The sequence below is a fragment of the Eriocheir sinensis genome, chromosome 18 (genome assembly GCF_024679095.1).
Source record: "Eriocheir sinensis breed Jianghai 21 chromosome 18, ASM2467909v1, whole genome shotgun sequence".
NCBI classification, from domain to species: Eukaryota; Metazoa; Arthropoda; class Malacostraca; order Decapoda; family Varunidae; genus Eriocheir; species Eriocheir sinensis.
In genome coordinates this window covers 8917227-8936585 of record NC_066526.1, presented here as the reverse complement: position 1 = coordinate 8936585, position 19359 = coordinate 8917227, and the positions used below count along the sequence as shown (strand labels likewise).

The following is a 19359-nucleotide window of genomic DNA, read 5'->3' as shown; positions in this document are numbered from 1 at the left end:
AATTCATCAAAAACATTAGGGCATCAGGCATCTCTACAACCCCACCCCTCCAATACTAGGAAGGCCAGGTGTTTGTGTCTCATTGAGGTTACCGGCTTCCGCTCCCAGCGTATTATACTTCACCCTCAAATGATTGCAGATTGTTGTGCGAGATGAACCAAGACCTTGGGTAGACGACTGCCGCTATCAGAAGCATGGACAGGTCAAAGGTGATGCCGATACCAGGAGTGTGGGCAATTCAAAGGTGATGGCTTTAAGGCCAGTTTTGGGTGGAGGAAAACACTATTGGATGGAAGTCAATGTCGCACACGGACAATAAACAAAGGAGGCTCGCTTTCTGGCCCCCAAATGTTTTTGATAAATTTCGCCGAAGGCGGCAAAGATTCACCCAAAGCAGGTACTCAGCATACAATGTAATGTAAACAATATTTTTTAAAAGCTCATTTCTGCTTGATTTCACAGGTCTTTCATGCAAGAACGATTTGGGATGCACTGGAAATGCTTAATTGTTTCATTCTGCATATTCACATCAAATGATAGCTATGCTATATAAAACTAGTTGGATAAAATTGAATATTTCTTTACAGTAGGGCTGCACTGTTGTAAACCAGAGTCGTGACCTCCAACCAGCTCCCTACGCTAATCTCACTGCCCCCCAACCCCTCCCTGCACAGGCTTCAGCAAATCATTCCAAATACAGGTCAAGGTCAGTCTTTATCATCATTTTATCGACGCATGCTCCTAGGAACTCCCACCAGGGGATGGCCACGGCAGAAGTTTCCATCTTTCTCTATCCAGACACTCCCTCCTTGCCTGCTCAAAGTTTCTCAAGGCTCTTTCCCCCCTCACCCTAACGTACTCCTGGATCCTATCCCTCCATTTCACTGGAGGTCGTCCTCTAACATTCCCTCTCTCCATCTCACTCACATACACCATCCTGGTCATCTCACTCTCCTCCATTCGCTGCATGTGGTCAAACCATTTTAAAGTCTGTCGCTTCACTTCTTCCACCACTCCATGCCTCTTCCCTTCACCCCTGTGACACATTCCAAAACGCTCGTACACACTTTCATTACTCATTCCATCCATTCTACTCACACCACAAACACTCCTCAAATAACTCATTTCCACTGCCTGCACTCTAGACCTCTGACTTTCATTCCAGGCCCATGTTTCACTAGCATATGTGAGGGTTGGTACTATTATTGTATTTCTCAAATCCCTCTCTACCTCCATGCTCACACTTCTGCCATTCATGATACGTCCCAAAGACCTTATCACCCTTCTTCCTTGCAATGCCCTTTCTCTTGTCTCTCCCTCCGTACCACCATGCTTGCACATAACTGATCAAGATATTTAAACTCATTAACCTCCTCCATTTCTTCACCATTCAAAATTATTTTGCATTTTTTTTCACATTCAGTTCCCACTCTATATGGGCATACAAAATCTACAACCTCACTTATACTCCGCGCACAAACCATCACTTTACTTTTGTTCACGTTTACTTTCAGCTTTCTCCTTTTACATACCCTATCAAAAACACTGACCAAATTTTGTAAGTCACTTTCATTTTCTGCAATGAACACTGTGTCATCAATAAGATTGAATTCAGCACCCACTTCCTTCCCTCAGCGTACATTTTTACTCCAGCTTCCCCAACTTTGCCCTTCATTTCTCTCATAACACCATCCATATAATTATTGAACAACCATGGTGACATGTCACACCCCTGCCGCAAGCCCACTTTTATCTCAAAATGTTCACTTGTTTATCCACTAATTCTGACACATGCAGATGCATTCTCATACAAAGACTTTATTGCACTAAGCAGTTTTCCTCCCACACTATAAATCTTTAAAACATCCCACAATGCCATCCAATCCACTCGTCATAAGCTTTTTCTAAATCCATGAAGGTAGAGTAGAGTTTCTTTCCTTTTGCTATTATTTGTTCTACTACCATCTTGAAGGAAAATATCTGATCCACACATCCCCTTCCTTTCCTGAAGCCTCCTTGTTCTTCACAGATTTTCTTTTCTGTAAGCCTTTGCACCCTCTCTATACCTTTCCGGATATACTCAGGAGACTTATACCTCTATAGCTCCCACACTCCCCTCTCCTGCCCTTCCCCTTGTAAACTGGGACAATGATGGCTTTTGTCCAGTCTGCTGCCCCCTCCCCCTCCCCCTCCCATGCCACATCACATATCTTGACCATCCATTCAGTAACTACCTCTCCTCCACACTTCAACATTTCTGCTATGATTCCATCAATTCCTGCTGCCTTTCCATTTTTAATCTTTTTATTGCTTGATTTACTTCTTCATATGTTATACTTCTTTCTTTATATACTCCTCCTCTACCTCTACTCAAAACTGCTGCTGTTACAGCTGCTGGACTTCCATCCTCAAAATTCATTAAGTTTTTGAAATATTCTCTCCTCTCCTTCACAGCTTCCTTGTCTTTCAACATCTTTCCATTCTCATCCATAACTTCATTTATTTTACTTGGGGAGATATTTTCTGCATTTCTTTCGTTTTTTACTTCTTTCCAATATGATTTTCTGTTCCCTTTATATTTTTCACTTAGTCTTTTTCCAAAGTCATCATCAACTCTCTTCTTACTTTCTTTTATTGCTTGTTTTAATTTAATTTTGCATTCTTTATATTTCTTTTTCCTTTCCCTTTTTACTTGCTCAGCCACATTTCTTTCTTGAGTTTTCTTAAAAAGTTCCCTTTACTCTTTTACTATCCTCCTTATCTCTTTTGTCTTCCATGAATGTCCTTTTCTTTTTCCATCCCTCACCACTTTCATCCCTAACACTTATTTTGTTGTAATTAACACAGCTTCATTAAATGTTCCAAAAACTTTTTCAATATCTACTATCTTTTATACTTTCCCATTTTTCACTTAAAGCCTTTGCCATGTCATGTTTATACTCATCTTTTATTGTTTTTCTGTAACTTTTCTATCTTCAATATTTCATTTTTTACTTAACGTTTCTTTTCAATCACCCACTTTTCCTTTCCAATTTTTATCAAAACCTAATTCCGTCAAAATAGGCGATAGACGATACGTTGGTGGAAAAAAATAGTTTCATGGTCTTAAAGATGACGGAAGCAGGGATTGCTTTATACTCATGTCTTTCTCATACTTGCAGGCTGAATTTTGGTAGATGAAACAAGGTGTTCAGGAGGACGCGAGTTCAATCCCCGCCCGGTGCCACCAAGCTGATTTTTTCCCCCGCCGCCGAGTGGCTTAAAACACATGCTGTCCCTGTCCACCCACCCACCCGGACTCTAGAGATTCTAGGATCAAAGATGAGCTCTGGGAGGGCAGCATGAGCCAATGCAAGATGGCGCTACTATACACTCTCTGCGCCAGAACAGGCTGGGGCGACCCATCAGGAGACCACCGAAAAAAGTTGGACCGACCATCAGGATCCACCGGAAAGAAGCTACCGGCGGCGCAATAGGCTGCAAGGCAGCATGAGCCAATGCAAGATGGGCCCCACTATAACACTGCCTGCCGCCAGAACAACAGGGCCCGACATCAGACCTACCGAAAGAAGCCTCTTGGACTGACCCATCAGGATCCACGGAAAGAAGCACCGGCGCAAATACAAAAAAAAAAAAAACCTGATTTTTCAAGACAGAACATTATGAGGAAAACAGAACTGTTAGTGCAACATAAGAAATATGTAAGACTATGTCAAAGGAAACTAATAAGAAGCATTTTTTTTCCATTTGCAGAAAGGGATCTGATCACCTGCAAAGCAATGTAACACCACTTGAGGGTTCAGTTTCACATATATTGCTCATGCACTAACCCTAATGCAAGTAAGATTACAGAGTTACATATGCCCATAAGAATGAATCAATTTTCCATTTTTGACTTTATTATGTACCGTACTTTCTATTCTTCACACACACACACACACACACACACACACACACACACACACACACACACACCAGCAAAAAAAATATTAGTTGTATCTAAGTATTTTATGTATATACATATTCACTTTTATTTATGTTGTAAATTTCAAATCTGTATATTTTATGGAAGATTAGCATTGTGGGGTTGAAACTAATTACATGTGTGTACTTGTTTTCCTAGTATTCATGAAGCCTTACTGAATTGTTATTGTATGAATTTGATATGGATATGGATGCAGAGTTTACTACTTGAAATCTCTCTCTCTCTCTCTCTCTCTCTCTCTCTCTCTCTCTCTCTCTCTCTCTCTCTCTCTCTCTCTCTCTCTCTCTCTCTCTCTCTCTCTCTCTCTCTCTCTCTCTCTCTCTCAGAAATGTATGAAGTGCCATTCATGTAGCATAATATAATACATATTTTTTACTTTTTATTTATTTTTTTAATTTTTTTTTTCATGTACTTCTTTATTTGTTTATTCCTCCATGGTATTACAACTAATACATGAGGTTTCACTATTAATGTTCTAGGCACATTTTGTAGACCTGTTAAGTTAATATATGCTATAGAAATACTATTTTTCTTCCATTGTGTTGCTTTAAAGCAGCGGTTCCCAAAGTGTGGTGCGCGCACCCCTGGGGGTGCATGAGCTGATCCCTAGGGGTGCGTAAGGAAAAAAAAATAATGTAATGTCGGATTTTAAGTCATTGAAATTTCAAACATATCATTAACAGCCATCGTTATAAAACTAACATATGCTGTACGCTTCAGCGGAGATGCCTGCTCTTTGTTTGAAACTTACCCAGAATCTGAGCACATTCATCCACCCCCCAGGTACATTTTCGTTCAGTTTTGGTAGCCATAGCTCAGAGCCACATACTTTGCGAGCACAAAATTCGTATAAAAATGGACAAAATTTAAGGAAATCAACGGCACTTTAATACTGCCCGAATCTTAGCGGGGGTGCGTGGACTCAGTCACAGCCTTGGAGGTGGTGCGTGGCCTGATAAGTTTGAGAACCGCTGCTTTAAAAGGATCAATAGTGAGATATGAATATGATTTCATTTCCAAATGAGGGTAAATGGCTATTTCTGCACTGATTATTGTCCGCAATTGCTTTAAGTACTGTGATACAATGAATGGCAGTGGATGGATTAAGTATTCTTTACAGTGTGTTTCATTGATTGCAGCATTTAATATATGTTCCTCACCTGACTCTTAGAATTTTCCGTTTTTTTTGAGCATATGAATGGGAAGAAAGCTTTATTTACATATCTTACAAAGGTGCGTATTTTCTTCTTCACTTTTAGTGATTGATACTCAGAAGTGTATGTTTTAGTTAATGACTTCTAGAAACAGGTTATATTTTGTACTGTTTTTATTTTTTCTCAGGCTAGGATGAAGTGCTAGTAAACAGAGTTTTTTTTACATCTCAGCTTTATCTAGCGCTACAGTTTTGATGGAGGGAGGTTTACAAGTATTATTTCAAGTACACACAAATTATAGAATTAACATTTTGAGCATATTTTGCTTAGAATTATTTTACACTAAAAAAAAAACTTTTCCTCCACCTTTGAAATTAAGGGGATAGTTTTTTGCTTGTTTGTTCCTTTTCACATTACATGTGATGCGACCAGATTTATATTGTTAAATGTTTAAATGAGAAACATTAACTTCATGCTATAGGTAATGAAATGTCAGTGTTATATTTTTTCTTACAGTTTTGTAATGCAATGATATGAATAGAATATTTAATTTTGTACATTAATATATTGAGTTTCTCACCCCTTTCTTTTCTTGACCTTACACAACACTAATTAGTTGATATTATCAAAGTTACTAATGACTAGTCATCTGCATAAGAGTGACTAAATGATTAGTCATTTATCTGACTAACACCTCTGATCCAGTTTACTGAGGTTAGTAAAAGGAGTGACCAGTACGAAGCGGTTAGTCATTTTACTTTGACTAAGGCCATACTCAGCTTTAGTAGTCAGTTAGTCATAAATTGACTAACCATGTTACTCATTGTGACTAATCATGCCACTCCTTTTGGACCCCACGGACTTTACTAAGAAAAGTTAGTCAGCATGACTAACTTTGGTTTTGTGTGTACCGGTACCAACGGTACCTGAGTTTTAGGTACCTGAGTTTTCGGTACCGGTACTATCGGTACTCAAATTAACGGTACATGCCATCCCTAGCAAGTGGGTGACGCCACGCACGTCTGACAGCAAACACGGCATCCGTACATGCTGGACATTTCATTCCGCCAGACCTCCCATCTGCGCGTGCGTGGCCCAGCCCTCTCTCTCTCTCTCTCTCTCTCTCTCTCTCTCTCTCTCTCTCTCTCTCTCTCTCTCAGTCCCGCAGCAAAGTGTGCCAAAGGTGTGACAGGGGAGAGTATGAAACAGTTTAGCACATGATGCTGGAATGTGAGAAGTGTGAGCGAGAAAGAATGAAGATGATGAGAATAATCCTACCTGATTTTTTTTTTTTTTTTATTTATTATTTTTTTTTTTACGTTGTTGCCTATTGCGCCGGTAGGCATCTTCCCGGTGGGGCCTGATGGTCGGCCCAAGGCTTCTTCCAGGCGGGGCCTGATGGTCGGCCCAGCCCGTTCTGGCGCAGGCGAGTGTTTATAGTGGCGCCATCTTGTATTGGCTCATGCTGCCCCCCGGAACTCGTTCTTCATTCGCTTGGACGGCTTCCTCTAGAGTCCGGGTTGATGGGTGGTCTTCAGGACAGCATGTGGGTAGTTTTAAGCCACTCGGCGGTGACTGAAAAATCCGAGTGGTAGCGTGAGGATTCGAACCCGCGTCGTCCATGACGCGGCGAATGTGGGTCCGGTACGCTATCACTTCGGCCATACTTCGGCTGTGTCACAGTTTAGAACGTGACAAGTATTCTCTCAGGACTAGGTCTTTATTTTATTTGTCAGTTAGGATGATCGGCAGGTTTCTCTTGCTGCAACAAGTAGCACTGTCATATTTGAGTCATTATTTATAATATTCATTTATTTAAAAAAAGACGACTAATTATTTGTTGTCCTTGAAATCATGTGATGAATGAAGATATATATTTTTTATACGATTATAACAAGTTCATATTTCTATCTATACTCAAGTTAACAGCGTACTTGTGGAGGTGTTTTTTCTTTTGTCTTTGACATTTTAGGCACTGTAGATGTTTAATGATGAAATTGCGTTGTTAATGTTTCATGGTCATTTTGAGGTGTTAACATCTTTTTTATGCATCACATAGCACTTCGAGGCAGTGTGAGAGCAGATCAAGCTTCCTTGGGCAAGCAGACTAAACTTTTCCAGAGCGGTGATTGGCTGTCACTTGGCCAGTCAAAATTGAAAAGCATGAGGGGATGTGGCCGCCTGTAATATCTTGGTGAAACAGACTATAGTGGTAACGCAATTCCACCAATGTATGTTTTCCCCCGTGTTAATTTCAGGGATCACTTTGTTAGAGATGGAACACCTGGATGCATTAGCAGCACATCCATCGGGATGGCTGACAGAGAAAAAACTTAATCGTCTTCATGGAACATTTCGTGTCAGTTATGAGTGCTCAAAAGAAAAGCCTGTACTCCTTCTAGACAACCACAACTCCCATGTCAGTTTAGAACTGATAGACTACTACAGGAACGATTAGGTTGTGCTTTTCACATTCCCGCTTCACTGTTCACAGAAACTCCAGCCCTTAGATAGGAGTGTTTATGGTCCTTTCAAGAGATTTTTAAATGCCACATGCGACAGCCTCATTAAAAATCATCACGGAAAGACAATGACCATATACGACTTGCCTGAAGTCGTCGCTGAAGCTTTGTCCAAGGCCACAACCATGGAAAATATACAAAAACGGATTAAGGTTGCTGTTATATACTCATTGGACTGGAATATTTGGGGAGATGAAGAGTTTCTGCCCGCAGATGTTACCGACCGTTCAGTAGAAAACACCCAAAATCTACTTGAAGTTACCGAAATAAGTGAAATGATACCAGAGATGCAAATCAAAGCCTGTCACAACCTGCTGATCTCGATAAAATTTGCACTACCGAAGAGTCCCTCGAGATCTTCCCTCATTTCTTCCTGTAACAAGTAATGAGAACATAATTCCAGAACATATTCTAACCACAAGTTTTTTTATAGCTCCAATAGTATACACGAAACACACCTTACCAAGATGACTGGACAAAGAGTAGCAAGCCTAATTCAGACGCCTGAGGCATTGCGACCATTTGGAAAGGCAAGTCCAAGAAAGACGCAACAGGGTAGCACCAGAAAACGGCACACATCGATACTAACTGACACACCGGGGATGAAAATATTACAAAATCTAGTTGGCAAGTCCCGAGGTGAAAAACGGAAAACTTGCAAAGGGGGCTTGGACACTGATCAGCCTTATAAGTCTACTAGAAACGGGAATAAGAGAAAGAATGCCAGAGTTTTGGTGTGTTTTGTGCAGTGAAAGCTGGTCAGAATCTGCCCTTGGGGAGAAATGGATGCAGTGTATAGAATGCAAGGAATGGTCCCATGAGAAATGTACAAATGGGGATGCTTATTATGTATGCCACCTCTGTTGCTAATGTTGAAAATAAGATGGAGTGACAGTACCTCACCCAAGAAGGATAATGCATTATTATTCATCAGGAGCTTTGAGTTTTGTTTCGTTTATAAGTTATCTCATCATCACTTGACTGAAAATCATGTTTCTTTACAGTATTACCAAAATTGAATTGCTGACTGGTATTTCTAATAAAGCTTTTTTTTTTGTAACAACTTACCCAAGGTCTGTAACAACATGCCCCGCCAATGGGGCAAGTTGCATACACTGAGTTAACACTACATATCTTGCTGTTTCTCAGGAATGAAAAAAAAAATACAATGTTTCTGTTTAGTGTTTATATAATAGGCATGATAACTTTCATAAGAATGACTTTTTTTAAATATCGTGTGTAGTTTTTCATGGGGCAGCAAAAATGCGAAAATTGTAACAACTATCCGCGGTCTCCCCTACTCCTGCTGAGCGAGTCCATGACACCGCGTGTCAAGCCAACCGCCGTAAGACTTCCGGCGAAACCCAACGTTGTTCTGAACTACGCAACCAAGCTTAATGATGCTATGGGAAAAAAAAACAAAAAAAAACTAACCTTGCCCACGTAAGCATACAACATAAGCTGAAGATATTAACCAAGTTGAGCCGTAAAGTAGCCTAACCACTAGCTAACTGAGGCTCTGGTAATATATAGGGGTTATAGATTTCCAACCGCGACTCTGCTCAAAACACTTTTTTTGCGTATTGCGCCTATCACGCTGGCGTTGCCACTTGCCAGCATTCTCGAACAGTCGGCAGTCAGTAGGGATAGGGGAACCGAGTATTTTCTGCAAATCTAGTAACTAGCTTTTGATTACTCTTCAAAACCAAGTAAATCGAGTATCGAATACTTTCTTTGCTCAGTCGTCAGCTGGGCGGGCAACAGATCACACAGGGATGGCAGTATTATCACCAGGGGAGGCTAGAGTGTGTGTGTGTGTGTGGGGGGGGGGGGGGGATAGGGGGGGGCAAAGGGTTGCAAGATATGAGAATTATAATGATGTCTAGCATTTCATGTGAAATTCAAACAATATTAAATTTTCTTCCTATTTTCAAAGAGCTACGATGCTTCATTCCTGCTCGAGAAAAAAACAAAAGGGTCAAGGTCTTCAGATTATGACATCTGTCGATATATAAGGCATTTAACTAAATCACATAAATATATTCAACGCCACCAGTGATGCGCATAATTTATGGATTTTAACTGTGATAATGAGTTTCATTTCCCGGACTGACGATCTATCATGTGACTTACCGTTTACCGTTGATGAAATTTCAGGACCCGCACCGCTTCCAGCGCTGCGCTCCGCAGGGGCCGTTAACAATTACGATGTTGGCCTCAATAATGATCCTCGATGCACTTATTCGTAAACGTCGTAGTGAGTGAGTCTTGATTGCTTTCAAAAATAGCCTACTGATGTATTTTTAATAAACTTGGTATCATCATAGTCACTTGTCCATATTTAGGTTCATACTAATCTCAATATATTTCCTTTTTTATAGTATCACATTATATTATATCCATTGTTTGATTTTCCATTTATCTGATATTTTCTTTATAGTATCAAAATATAATATCCAACGATTATTTCCAACTCGCTGAACATTTAACACACAATTTATCTTCAGGTCTCAAACACTAATTAATAGCCATGATCAGTAATGTTACGAATTTTTTCAATTTCAGTCTGAAGAACTACACAACACTGGTCATTCGCGGAGTTGTTGATATCAGGTTTCTTGTACCTCACACAATTTATGCATTTATTTTCAGCCATGGTGAAATCCTTTGATTTATGATCACCAGCACACTTATAACATTTTGGGGCTTCTCCATTGTTTTTGGTTGCAGAGTTGGACTCAAGATGGCTGCATGTCTGACAGTGGTAGCATATAATTGCATGGTATCGATCTTTCTCGATATACACTCCCCATTCTATTTTTATCTTGTCACAATATTTGTGAATCAACGCTGTAACAGTTGAATCACATTTCAAAATATAGTGCATTGTACCACCAGCTGCAGGCTTGTTAAACATCTTCTCAATTTTCCCCTCAACTCCAGGAATCGAGTGTAGGAACTCATTCCTGTTTAACAATGTCTCAGTTATCTTATCCCCGGTCTCCTCCCTATGCACATTGCAGATCATGATCATTGCCCTTAAATTTCCCATACTTTTTTATGCTAACTTACTCTACATTTTCCAATTTCTGAGCGGCTTCATTCCATATATTCTCATCATCAAAATTCATAACAATGTTACCTCCATTCGTGAATATTGAATCAGTAATCTGAATGCCTTGTGATACCTGAGAAACTTCATTTTTCATTTCAGTAACCTTTTTATCTTGATCAGAGGCCTTGACGACAAGGATATGCTTCTTCCTCCCTTATTTGACTACGTAAGCCTAACTGGCGCAACTCAACTCCGCTTGCACAGCGCAAATCACACCAGCTATCTCACTCACTCCTCCTTCACACTGGATACCCGAGATTCAACCTCATCTTTAATCACGGATATTTCTTTAGATAATTATAATTCTTGCTTGAATTCATACGAACAATTTTTCAACAAAGTTGGAAGCGAGAGACGTTTCATGAACACATGGAGTTCAAATCCAATTTATTACCTTCGCCAACGAAGTTGGGAGGAGGTTATATTTTCGGTCCGGTCAGTATGTTTATTTACTTATTTGTTTGTTTGTTTGTTGTTTGTGAACAGTCTCCTGTGCACAATTTTGCAGATATCTTATGCAATTATTCAGGGAAGCTTCGTGTCCATCCAGAATAGAACCCATTAAAGTTTTTGTCAAAGGTCAAAGGTCAAGGTCGCACAAAACGTCATTTTGGCCATAACTTCGGTTCTCCTCATCGTAGAGACTTCAGACTTGGTTCATATTTTAGCTCATGGAAAGACGCACCTTGCATGCTCTTGACCTTGACCTTTGACCTTGACCTCGAAAAGTTCGCCCAAGGTCAAAGTTTCCAAAGAAAAAAAATCATCAAATTTCGAAACAAATGCTTCCATATGATGCACTTTTCATGGCCTGATGTCAAAGGTCAAGGTCAAGGTCGCATAAAACGTCATTTGGCCATAACCTCGGTTTTAATCATCGTAGAGCCTTCAGACCTGGTTCATATCTTAGTTCATGGAAAGACGCAAATTGCATTGTCTTAACCTTGACCTTTGACCTTGACCTCGAAAAGTTCGCCAAATGTCAGTTTCCAAAAAAATAGAATTTCATCAAATTTCGAAACAAATGCTTCCATATGATGCACCTTGCATGGCCTTGACCTTGACTTTTGACCTTGACCTCGAAAAGTTCGCCCAAGGTCAACGTTTAAAAAATAGATTTTCATCAAATTTCGAAACAAATGCTTCCATATGATGCATAGGATCACAGTTGATGCCCATACCAATTTTCAGGACGATCTTTGGCGGAGGTGTGCACTCTCCGAGTGCTATGCGTCTTGTTACAGGTATATTATCCTGAGATCATCAAAGATGAGCTCTGGGTGGCAACATGAGCCAAGAAAGATGGCGCCACTATAAACACTTGCTTGGGTCGACCATCAGGCCACATCCAGAAAGCCTATCAACGCCATAGACCGAAACGTAAAAAAAAAAAGTAAATCAAATCAACACCCACCTTTTTATAAACCCTTCCTTGTAGCTCCATAAAGTCGGGGATGACTTTTTGAGTTTGCAGATGGAAAATAAAATTAGTATTGAGTTGCAGAACAAACTTACGTATATTTATTGGTACAAGAGGCATGGAAATATTCTTTGCTTGAGTTTCAGAACCCTATGAGCCACATTACGTAGGTTTACAGACACACACACGAAAAAACATCACATTATCCTGCATGAATCCTAGAACATTATCAGCAAACTTAGATACAAAAAACAAATTATATTTCTTTGGACATCCAGAACACTTTGAACTTTACTTAGGCTTACAGATATGTTTAATCCTGAAACATCAGGAACAACCTCATCTAGGTTTCCAACGATTAAAGGGATCAAATACTTTTTTATTTTAGTTCTAGAGTATTAAAATTAATCTAATATATAAAGGATGTCAAATCCCTTCTTCATGCGAGTCCAAGAGACAATAGCTTCGTTGATCTGAGACCATACCGGGCACAATATCAACAGAACTTCAAAAGCCGTTGCCATTTTTAGCCCAAGGGTCACGTCGTCCCCGCACCGCCAGCACGAAGGACTCGATCCCGCATTCATTTGTCCCACGCCGGATTTTGAAGAGGCCGTCTTCACCCCAGTCGGTGCCCCACGAGTTTGCCACCAGCTGTTCAAAAAATAACAATAGATGGGGTATTTTATTTTTATTTTACCTCATTAGAAGTTGCCTATGTAGCCACATAGAGCTCTCGGTAATCGAACACTTGTACACTTACCTTTCATTGTGGAGGTTTCTATTCCCTACAGTCTATATGTTACTAAAAACATCCTCGACTTTACTAGTATGCTGTAAAGCATGTAAGTGCCACACCAACCTAACTCAACCGACAGTGAATATTTAAATGAAAAACTGTACGTAGCTACCCCGTAGTATACGATCCTGAGTAACCAATACCTTGCTTACCCAGATGGATGGCTGTGGAAGGTTGTGTCTTACCCGTATGCTAGGGTCCTAGTATTGTCATTCTTTAACCACTACCAAAGAGGGCTATCGAAAGTGCCGTTCTGTAGTATGGTTCTTTATATTTTGCGTGCGCAGACTTTTATTTATTTGAATAGTACTTAGTACATCAAAAGTATGACAGCGAACGGTGGTGTCGTTTGATATGATTTATCATGTCCTAACAACAAATGAAAGGTATGGAGAGGGGGAGGCAGTGGCTGAGTGGTTAGCGTTCCGGCCCTGCATTTGCAGCGTAGTGCACGATGTGGGTTCGAATCCGCCGCTGACCACCTGAGATTTTTCAGTCACCGCCGAGTGGCCTAAGACTACCTACATGCTGTCCTGAAGACCATCTATCAACCCGGACTCTAGAAGAAGCTGTACAAGTGAAATTGATAATGAGCTCCGGGGGCAGCATAAGCCAATAATAATGGCGTCACTATAAATAATAAATAATTGCCTGCGCCATGACGGGCTTCGGCCGACCATCAGGCTCCTATGAAATAGCCTAATAGCGCTGTAGGCCACATGTAAAAAAAAAATGTTCACCCAGTGAGTGAGTGATGTGATGTTTTCTCCAGGCTAAAGAATCTAACCACATTGTTCAATTCATATTTTTTTTCGAACTGGCCAAGTTCTAAAGAAATTCTGCAGGAAACAAAGATGTTGATTGTGGGTTTCATATAAAATTACTAAATCAATCACTCACTCAAATCCGAATGTCTCCATATAGACGCCTTTCTCATACTAAGTAAACTATCGACCAATTAGCCTGACATCTATTGTTTGTAAGTTAATGGAGACTATCATTCGTGACAATATGGTGAAATTCTTCGAAGAAAATAATATAATAAATAATTCGCAACATGGCTTCCGTAGTAAACGTTCGTGTTTAACTAACTTACTTGATTTTTTTCATTATATTTTTGAGGTGTTCGATGAAAGCAGATCAGTAGATATCATATATCTGGATTTTCAAAAGGCATTTGATAAGGTCCCCAACCAACGATTGCTCAGCAAACTATTGGCGCACGGTATCTCGGTAACATTCACAATTGGCTTGTGGACTGGCTCTCTCAGCGGAAACAGAGAGTAGTTCTAAACGGTGTTACATCTAACTGGCTCGATGTCAGAAGCGGCGTACCTCAAGTATCAGTGCTTGTCCCCATGCTCTTCTTAATTTATGTTAATGATATCGATGATGGGCTCACTTGCAAAGTACCAAAATTTGCTGATGACACAAAAATTGCCAGTAAAGTAACTGCGACACTCGACGAAGAAGCTTTACAATCAGATCTAGATCGACTTGCACGTTGGGCCAATCAATGGCAAATGAAATTTAACGTTGACAAATGTAAAGTGTTGCACATCAGAAAAAATAACAATCGCGTTCGGTACGTAATGAATGGCCAACAACTTTCTGCAGTAAGTAAAGAAAAGGATCTTGGCATCACTATATCAAGCGATTTAAAGCCCGGTCAGCATTGTTCAGACGAGTCTTTAATAATAAATCGGAAAAAAGTAATATTAAAGCTGTATAATTCGTTGGTTCGACCCCGTCTAGAGTACTATGTACAATTTTGGTCTCCCTATTACAGAAAAGACATAGAAAAGTTGGAACGGGTTCAACGAAGAGTAACAAAGATGATTTCTAGGTTGATAAATGAATCATATGAACAAAGACTTAAAAAAGGAAATTTATTCAGCCTTTCAAAACGAAGAATGCGAGGTGATCTAATAGAAGTGTTTAAAATGTTTAAAGGATTCAGCGATATTAATGCGGAAGAATACTTTACAATTGACCGATCAAATAGAACAAGAAGAAATCACAATTTGAAGATAAGTGGTAAAAGTGTAACGGGCTTGTCGGGGGGCGTTTAAAGGGTGTTGATTAAGACTTCAGCTTCCTTAAGGCGAATTATATTCGTAGCCTTTATGTACAAGAAGCGTCGGAGCGAGAGCGACTGTCGTTGTGTGTCAGTCGGACTCTCGTGAAGGAGTGACGAGTTACAGGTTGGAAAATAATTGTTACAATTGGTCACGTATGTCAAGGTGACCTCCGCGCACCATCGGAGTGGTCTTCCTCATAGAAGATGTGCTCCTCGTAAAATATCCATATACTTCCTTGACCAACACCACAGACACAATCAGGATAGTCTCAGAAAAACTACTCGGCATGGCAGACGCCATACGGGCTACCATGACTAGGGAATCAAAGGCACCTTCTAGTACCAACTCTCTGACTCTTTTTCAACTACTGGAGGATAGGATTCTATTCTTACGGGGAAAAGTTGATGAGGTAGACATGGATTATGGATTATAGTTTTCTCTCAGTTCACTCTCTGGTAAAGAGGGGGTTGCTCAACATCGTTGGGTCCGCCTCAAAGTTCCTTTTCGGTACGGCTACCGACGAGGACGTTCGCGATTTGCGGGACTACTACGCTCATGTACTTTCCTTTGCTGCTCGAAATCGCAGGGTGATCAACGCCAATTGTAGAAAACTTGCGCGATTGCATACTAACATTGAGGAACTGCTAGAGCAGACAAATAAGATGGTAGAGGTTATCAACATAGTTGTCAAGCAGATCGACCAGGTGAATCAGTTTCTCCTCCTAGATCAGGCCTTGCATGTATTGGAAAACGTCATTAACTCCGTCGCAACGGCAAATCAGCAGGTTATTAGCAACATGGTTGATGCAGCGCACGGTAGAGTCACACCTGCCTTGTTCCCTCTACACGATTTGAGAACGACTGTCCAGATCGGGTATCAAAATTATATCCTAACACCTTTATTCACCCCAGACATGAGTCAATATTTTTACCCCTTGATTGAGTCCAGCCTCACCCCCGATGCCATAATCATTCATGTTCCATTTCAGACGGCGGACGTGTTTGAGGCACACGAAATTGTCCCGTTCCCTTTTTCAGCTAAGGACAGTGTGTTAGCCCTGGACACGTCCCCGTCTCTTGTTCTAATCGCGAAGGATTTCGCTCTGTATTCAACGGGTAGCTACTCACTCTTGCAGTATTGCAAGGAGACGGTCTTCGGGCGATTCTATTGCTCTGCGTCTCTCTTTGCCTTCCTACCAGTTAGGGGAGGGGTATGCGAGATCGCCCTCACCCACGTGAACGCGTCTGACGCTCTTTCCCTGTGCCCTTACAAGCAGCTAACACCAATGACTGTTTTCCATAGGAACTTTTCCTTTCAGGGTCTGCATTATTTTTATTTCCCTCAGTCATTCTATGTGTCGGTCATTTGCCCGCGGTGTACCAGTTATCAACGGGTTACTGGTCACTATGCCATAGCGGAAGCATGCTATATCCGCTCCACTAACATAACAACGTACCCGTCCCGGATCCGTCTGGTTTTCACGGCCAATATTTCCCATCGAGTGTTTCCTCTACGGTCTCTCGATGACATTCACTTCTCCAGCATCTCGTATGTGACTAATTCCCTTAATTCATTGTCTTTCGCAAACAAAACAGCGTTTGCGGAAACCCTGGAGGAAACGCTGCCTGATTATTTGCATCTCCCCTACCTGTACGCTGGATTTTTTGTACCAATGTTTCTGATGTTCGTCAGTCTCGTCGTCATGTGCTACCTTATTAAGAGGAACTCTGTCCTGCACGATTATTTGGTTGTGCAGACACGGCGACTGGATGCAGGGAGGCCACTGGCAAGGTAGTTTTTCCTTTTCTCAGACAAGGCAGGGGACAGAAACCTGGCTGCTCCGATACTTAACATTGTACTGTGTTTCACTACTGTATTTTTTTTAGGAGCTACATCAACGTTTCATTGTCTGTAACTATGCCAATTGATAGCTTCTTATACATGTGTCCTTATATTTATCTTTTGAGAGGTTTTTTATGTTTTATGTCACACACGTTGTGGTTTACCTCTCACTATTTATATTATAACTCCACATCTGTTCTTACATAGCCAGTGTTTTAATGTAATTGTATCATAGGCAGTCTGCTTGACAAACTCCCACTATGTATGTTCATGGTAACTAGACTGCTATTTAGATTTTTGTATATCGCGAGGTCGCGATCACTGGTAGGTGACCGAGCAGTGTTATAGTAGGATATCAATGTATTATTATTACTTAATATCACCACGAATTAGGCATACAATTGTCAATGGAAAAAACCCACGACAGATAGATCACGCCACCTTATAGGAATGTCGTCCGTCAGTGTTTACCGTCTCAGTTTTGTATACTTCGCACTCCGATGGTGCGCGGAGGTCACCTTGGCATACGTGACCAATTGTAACAATTATTTTCCAACCTGTAGCTCGTCACTCCTTCACGAGAGTCCGACTGACACACAACGACAGTCACTCTCGCTCCGACGCTTCTTGTACATAAAGGCTACGAATATAATTCGCCTTAAGGAAGCTGAAGTCTTAATCAACACCCTTTAAACGCCCCCCGACAAGCCCGTTACAAAAGATTCTCGTCGCATGAAGCTAAATACTTCTTCTTCAATCGAATTGTTAATGTTTGGAACTCTCTACTCTGTGATGTCGTTGATAGTACAACAGTTACGGCCTTCAAGAATAGATTAGAAAAGTATTTTGAATCCAACCAGCAACTAAGATATTACTCATTGTCGTAATAACGTTAAGTTCTTTCGAATACTGGTGTCCTTGTCCGCTTTTATCGCCCTGTCAGTGGTAGCAGTAATGGTAATTGTTTCCTCTTTCCTACATGATTTCCATGCAGTTTTTCCATGCTGCATGGTTCTTTTTCCTTTCCTGCCAGCTTTGGTTGGAGAGAAGGGGGGTTTGGGAGGAGCCTTCGCCTTTGTTGTCCTTCATCTTCCACCTTTGATTAGATAGTTAGTGTAGCTTGTCACAAACAGCCTCGTAAAGACTAGCAGGTCTGCTGTTGTTAGTTTTTTCTTTGTGTTTCTTTGTGTAAGTACCTCCCCTCACGATCAATCGGTTTTTCACTACTCAGGAGCTTTATGGGTAGAACATACGATCTTTGAAAAAGAGCAAACTAAACACTTAGATGGTTGCAATCATTATAAATATGTGGAGACGTATATAACATAATAATAACACTTATATTGAATATATAGATTTGATGATTTATGCAATATAATGATTTTTATTAAAAAATTCTCATTTGAATAACTCCGGTGTTTTTTGGATCTGGTCTTTGAAAATAATACACCTTGTAGATACCATTAACAATGACAATTTGTTCCAAAACAAATAATTGCTGGAAATTTCCTTACGATATATATATATATATATATATATATATATATATATATATATATATATATATATATATATATATATATATATATATATATATATATATATATATATATTTTAAGTTTGGCTAAAATTCTGTCGGTAAGCCTTCACACTCATCATATAACTATCTCTTTGGTACAAACTCTTGTATAAATACTCCATTTTATGATGCTCTTTAAAATGTGCTAAAAGCTTAATAACCAAAAATAGTTATTAAAAAAAGTACAACGTCCATCCCAAAACACAGATTTTGAAAAAATCGAACATTAGCTGCGATCTGACCATATTTAGGCCTTGTATATCAATATTCGAAATACATCTTCTAATGGTGCATTTCAAGTAGATTGTAATGATGTTTGAGTTTTAATGATCGGATAATAACTAAAGGAAATATTAACGATAGATGCACATCAAGTGAGTGGTATTAGTTGCCGTCGGTTTTATTCCAGCTTCAAATATTTGTGTTATTGGTATTTACCAGTTTTCGATGACTGATTATTTTTTTCACAGACACTTCCTCATTACCATCGGAGTATCCCCGGTAGGCCTAATTCTTACACTTATTGCACTTTACTTTTTCTGCTGATCTATGCAAAAAAATCTTTCGCAACTATTACATAGCAGTTGTCAATTTCCTGAGGCGCTTCCAAATCGCTTTCGAGCAATGTTTTCCTCATTTCTGTGTGGGAGGAGGAACATGGTTGAGTGGGTGGAGGAGAGGGAAGTTGGGCTGGGGAGGAGGAGGAGGAGGGATACGCTTGGGCATTACTCAAAAGTGTTGTGTTTTCCACCTGTTTCACTACTACTACGCCTTTTATGAACTCTTCCTTCCATAAACTCACTAACCCACCTCGACTTAGCCAAAATCTTGGATTCCTACGCCGAATTTTGATGGTAAAGC

At 40.3% G+C, this 19359-nt stretch overlaps 1 protein-coding gene across 1 annotated transcript in view; it reads right to left on the bottom strand.

The window, feature by feature from the left end:
• Nucleotides 1–12269: 12269 nt before the first annotated feature.
• The window catches only part of LOC127000173 (uncharacterized peptidase C1-like protein F26E4.3), a 36871-nt gene continuing 29781 nt past the window's right edge, over nt 12270–19359 (bottom strand). The window contains exon 9 of the mRNA XM_050863564.1: nt 12270–12850. Coding sequence (XP_050719521.1) covers nt 12704–12850 — 147 coding nt within the window. The 3' untranslated portion in view covers nt 12270–12703. The remainder of the gene's footprint in view (nt 12851–19359) is intronic.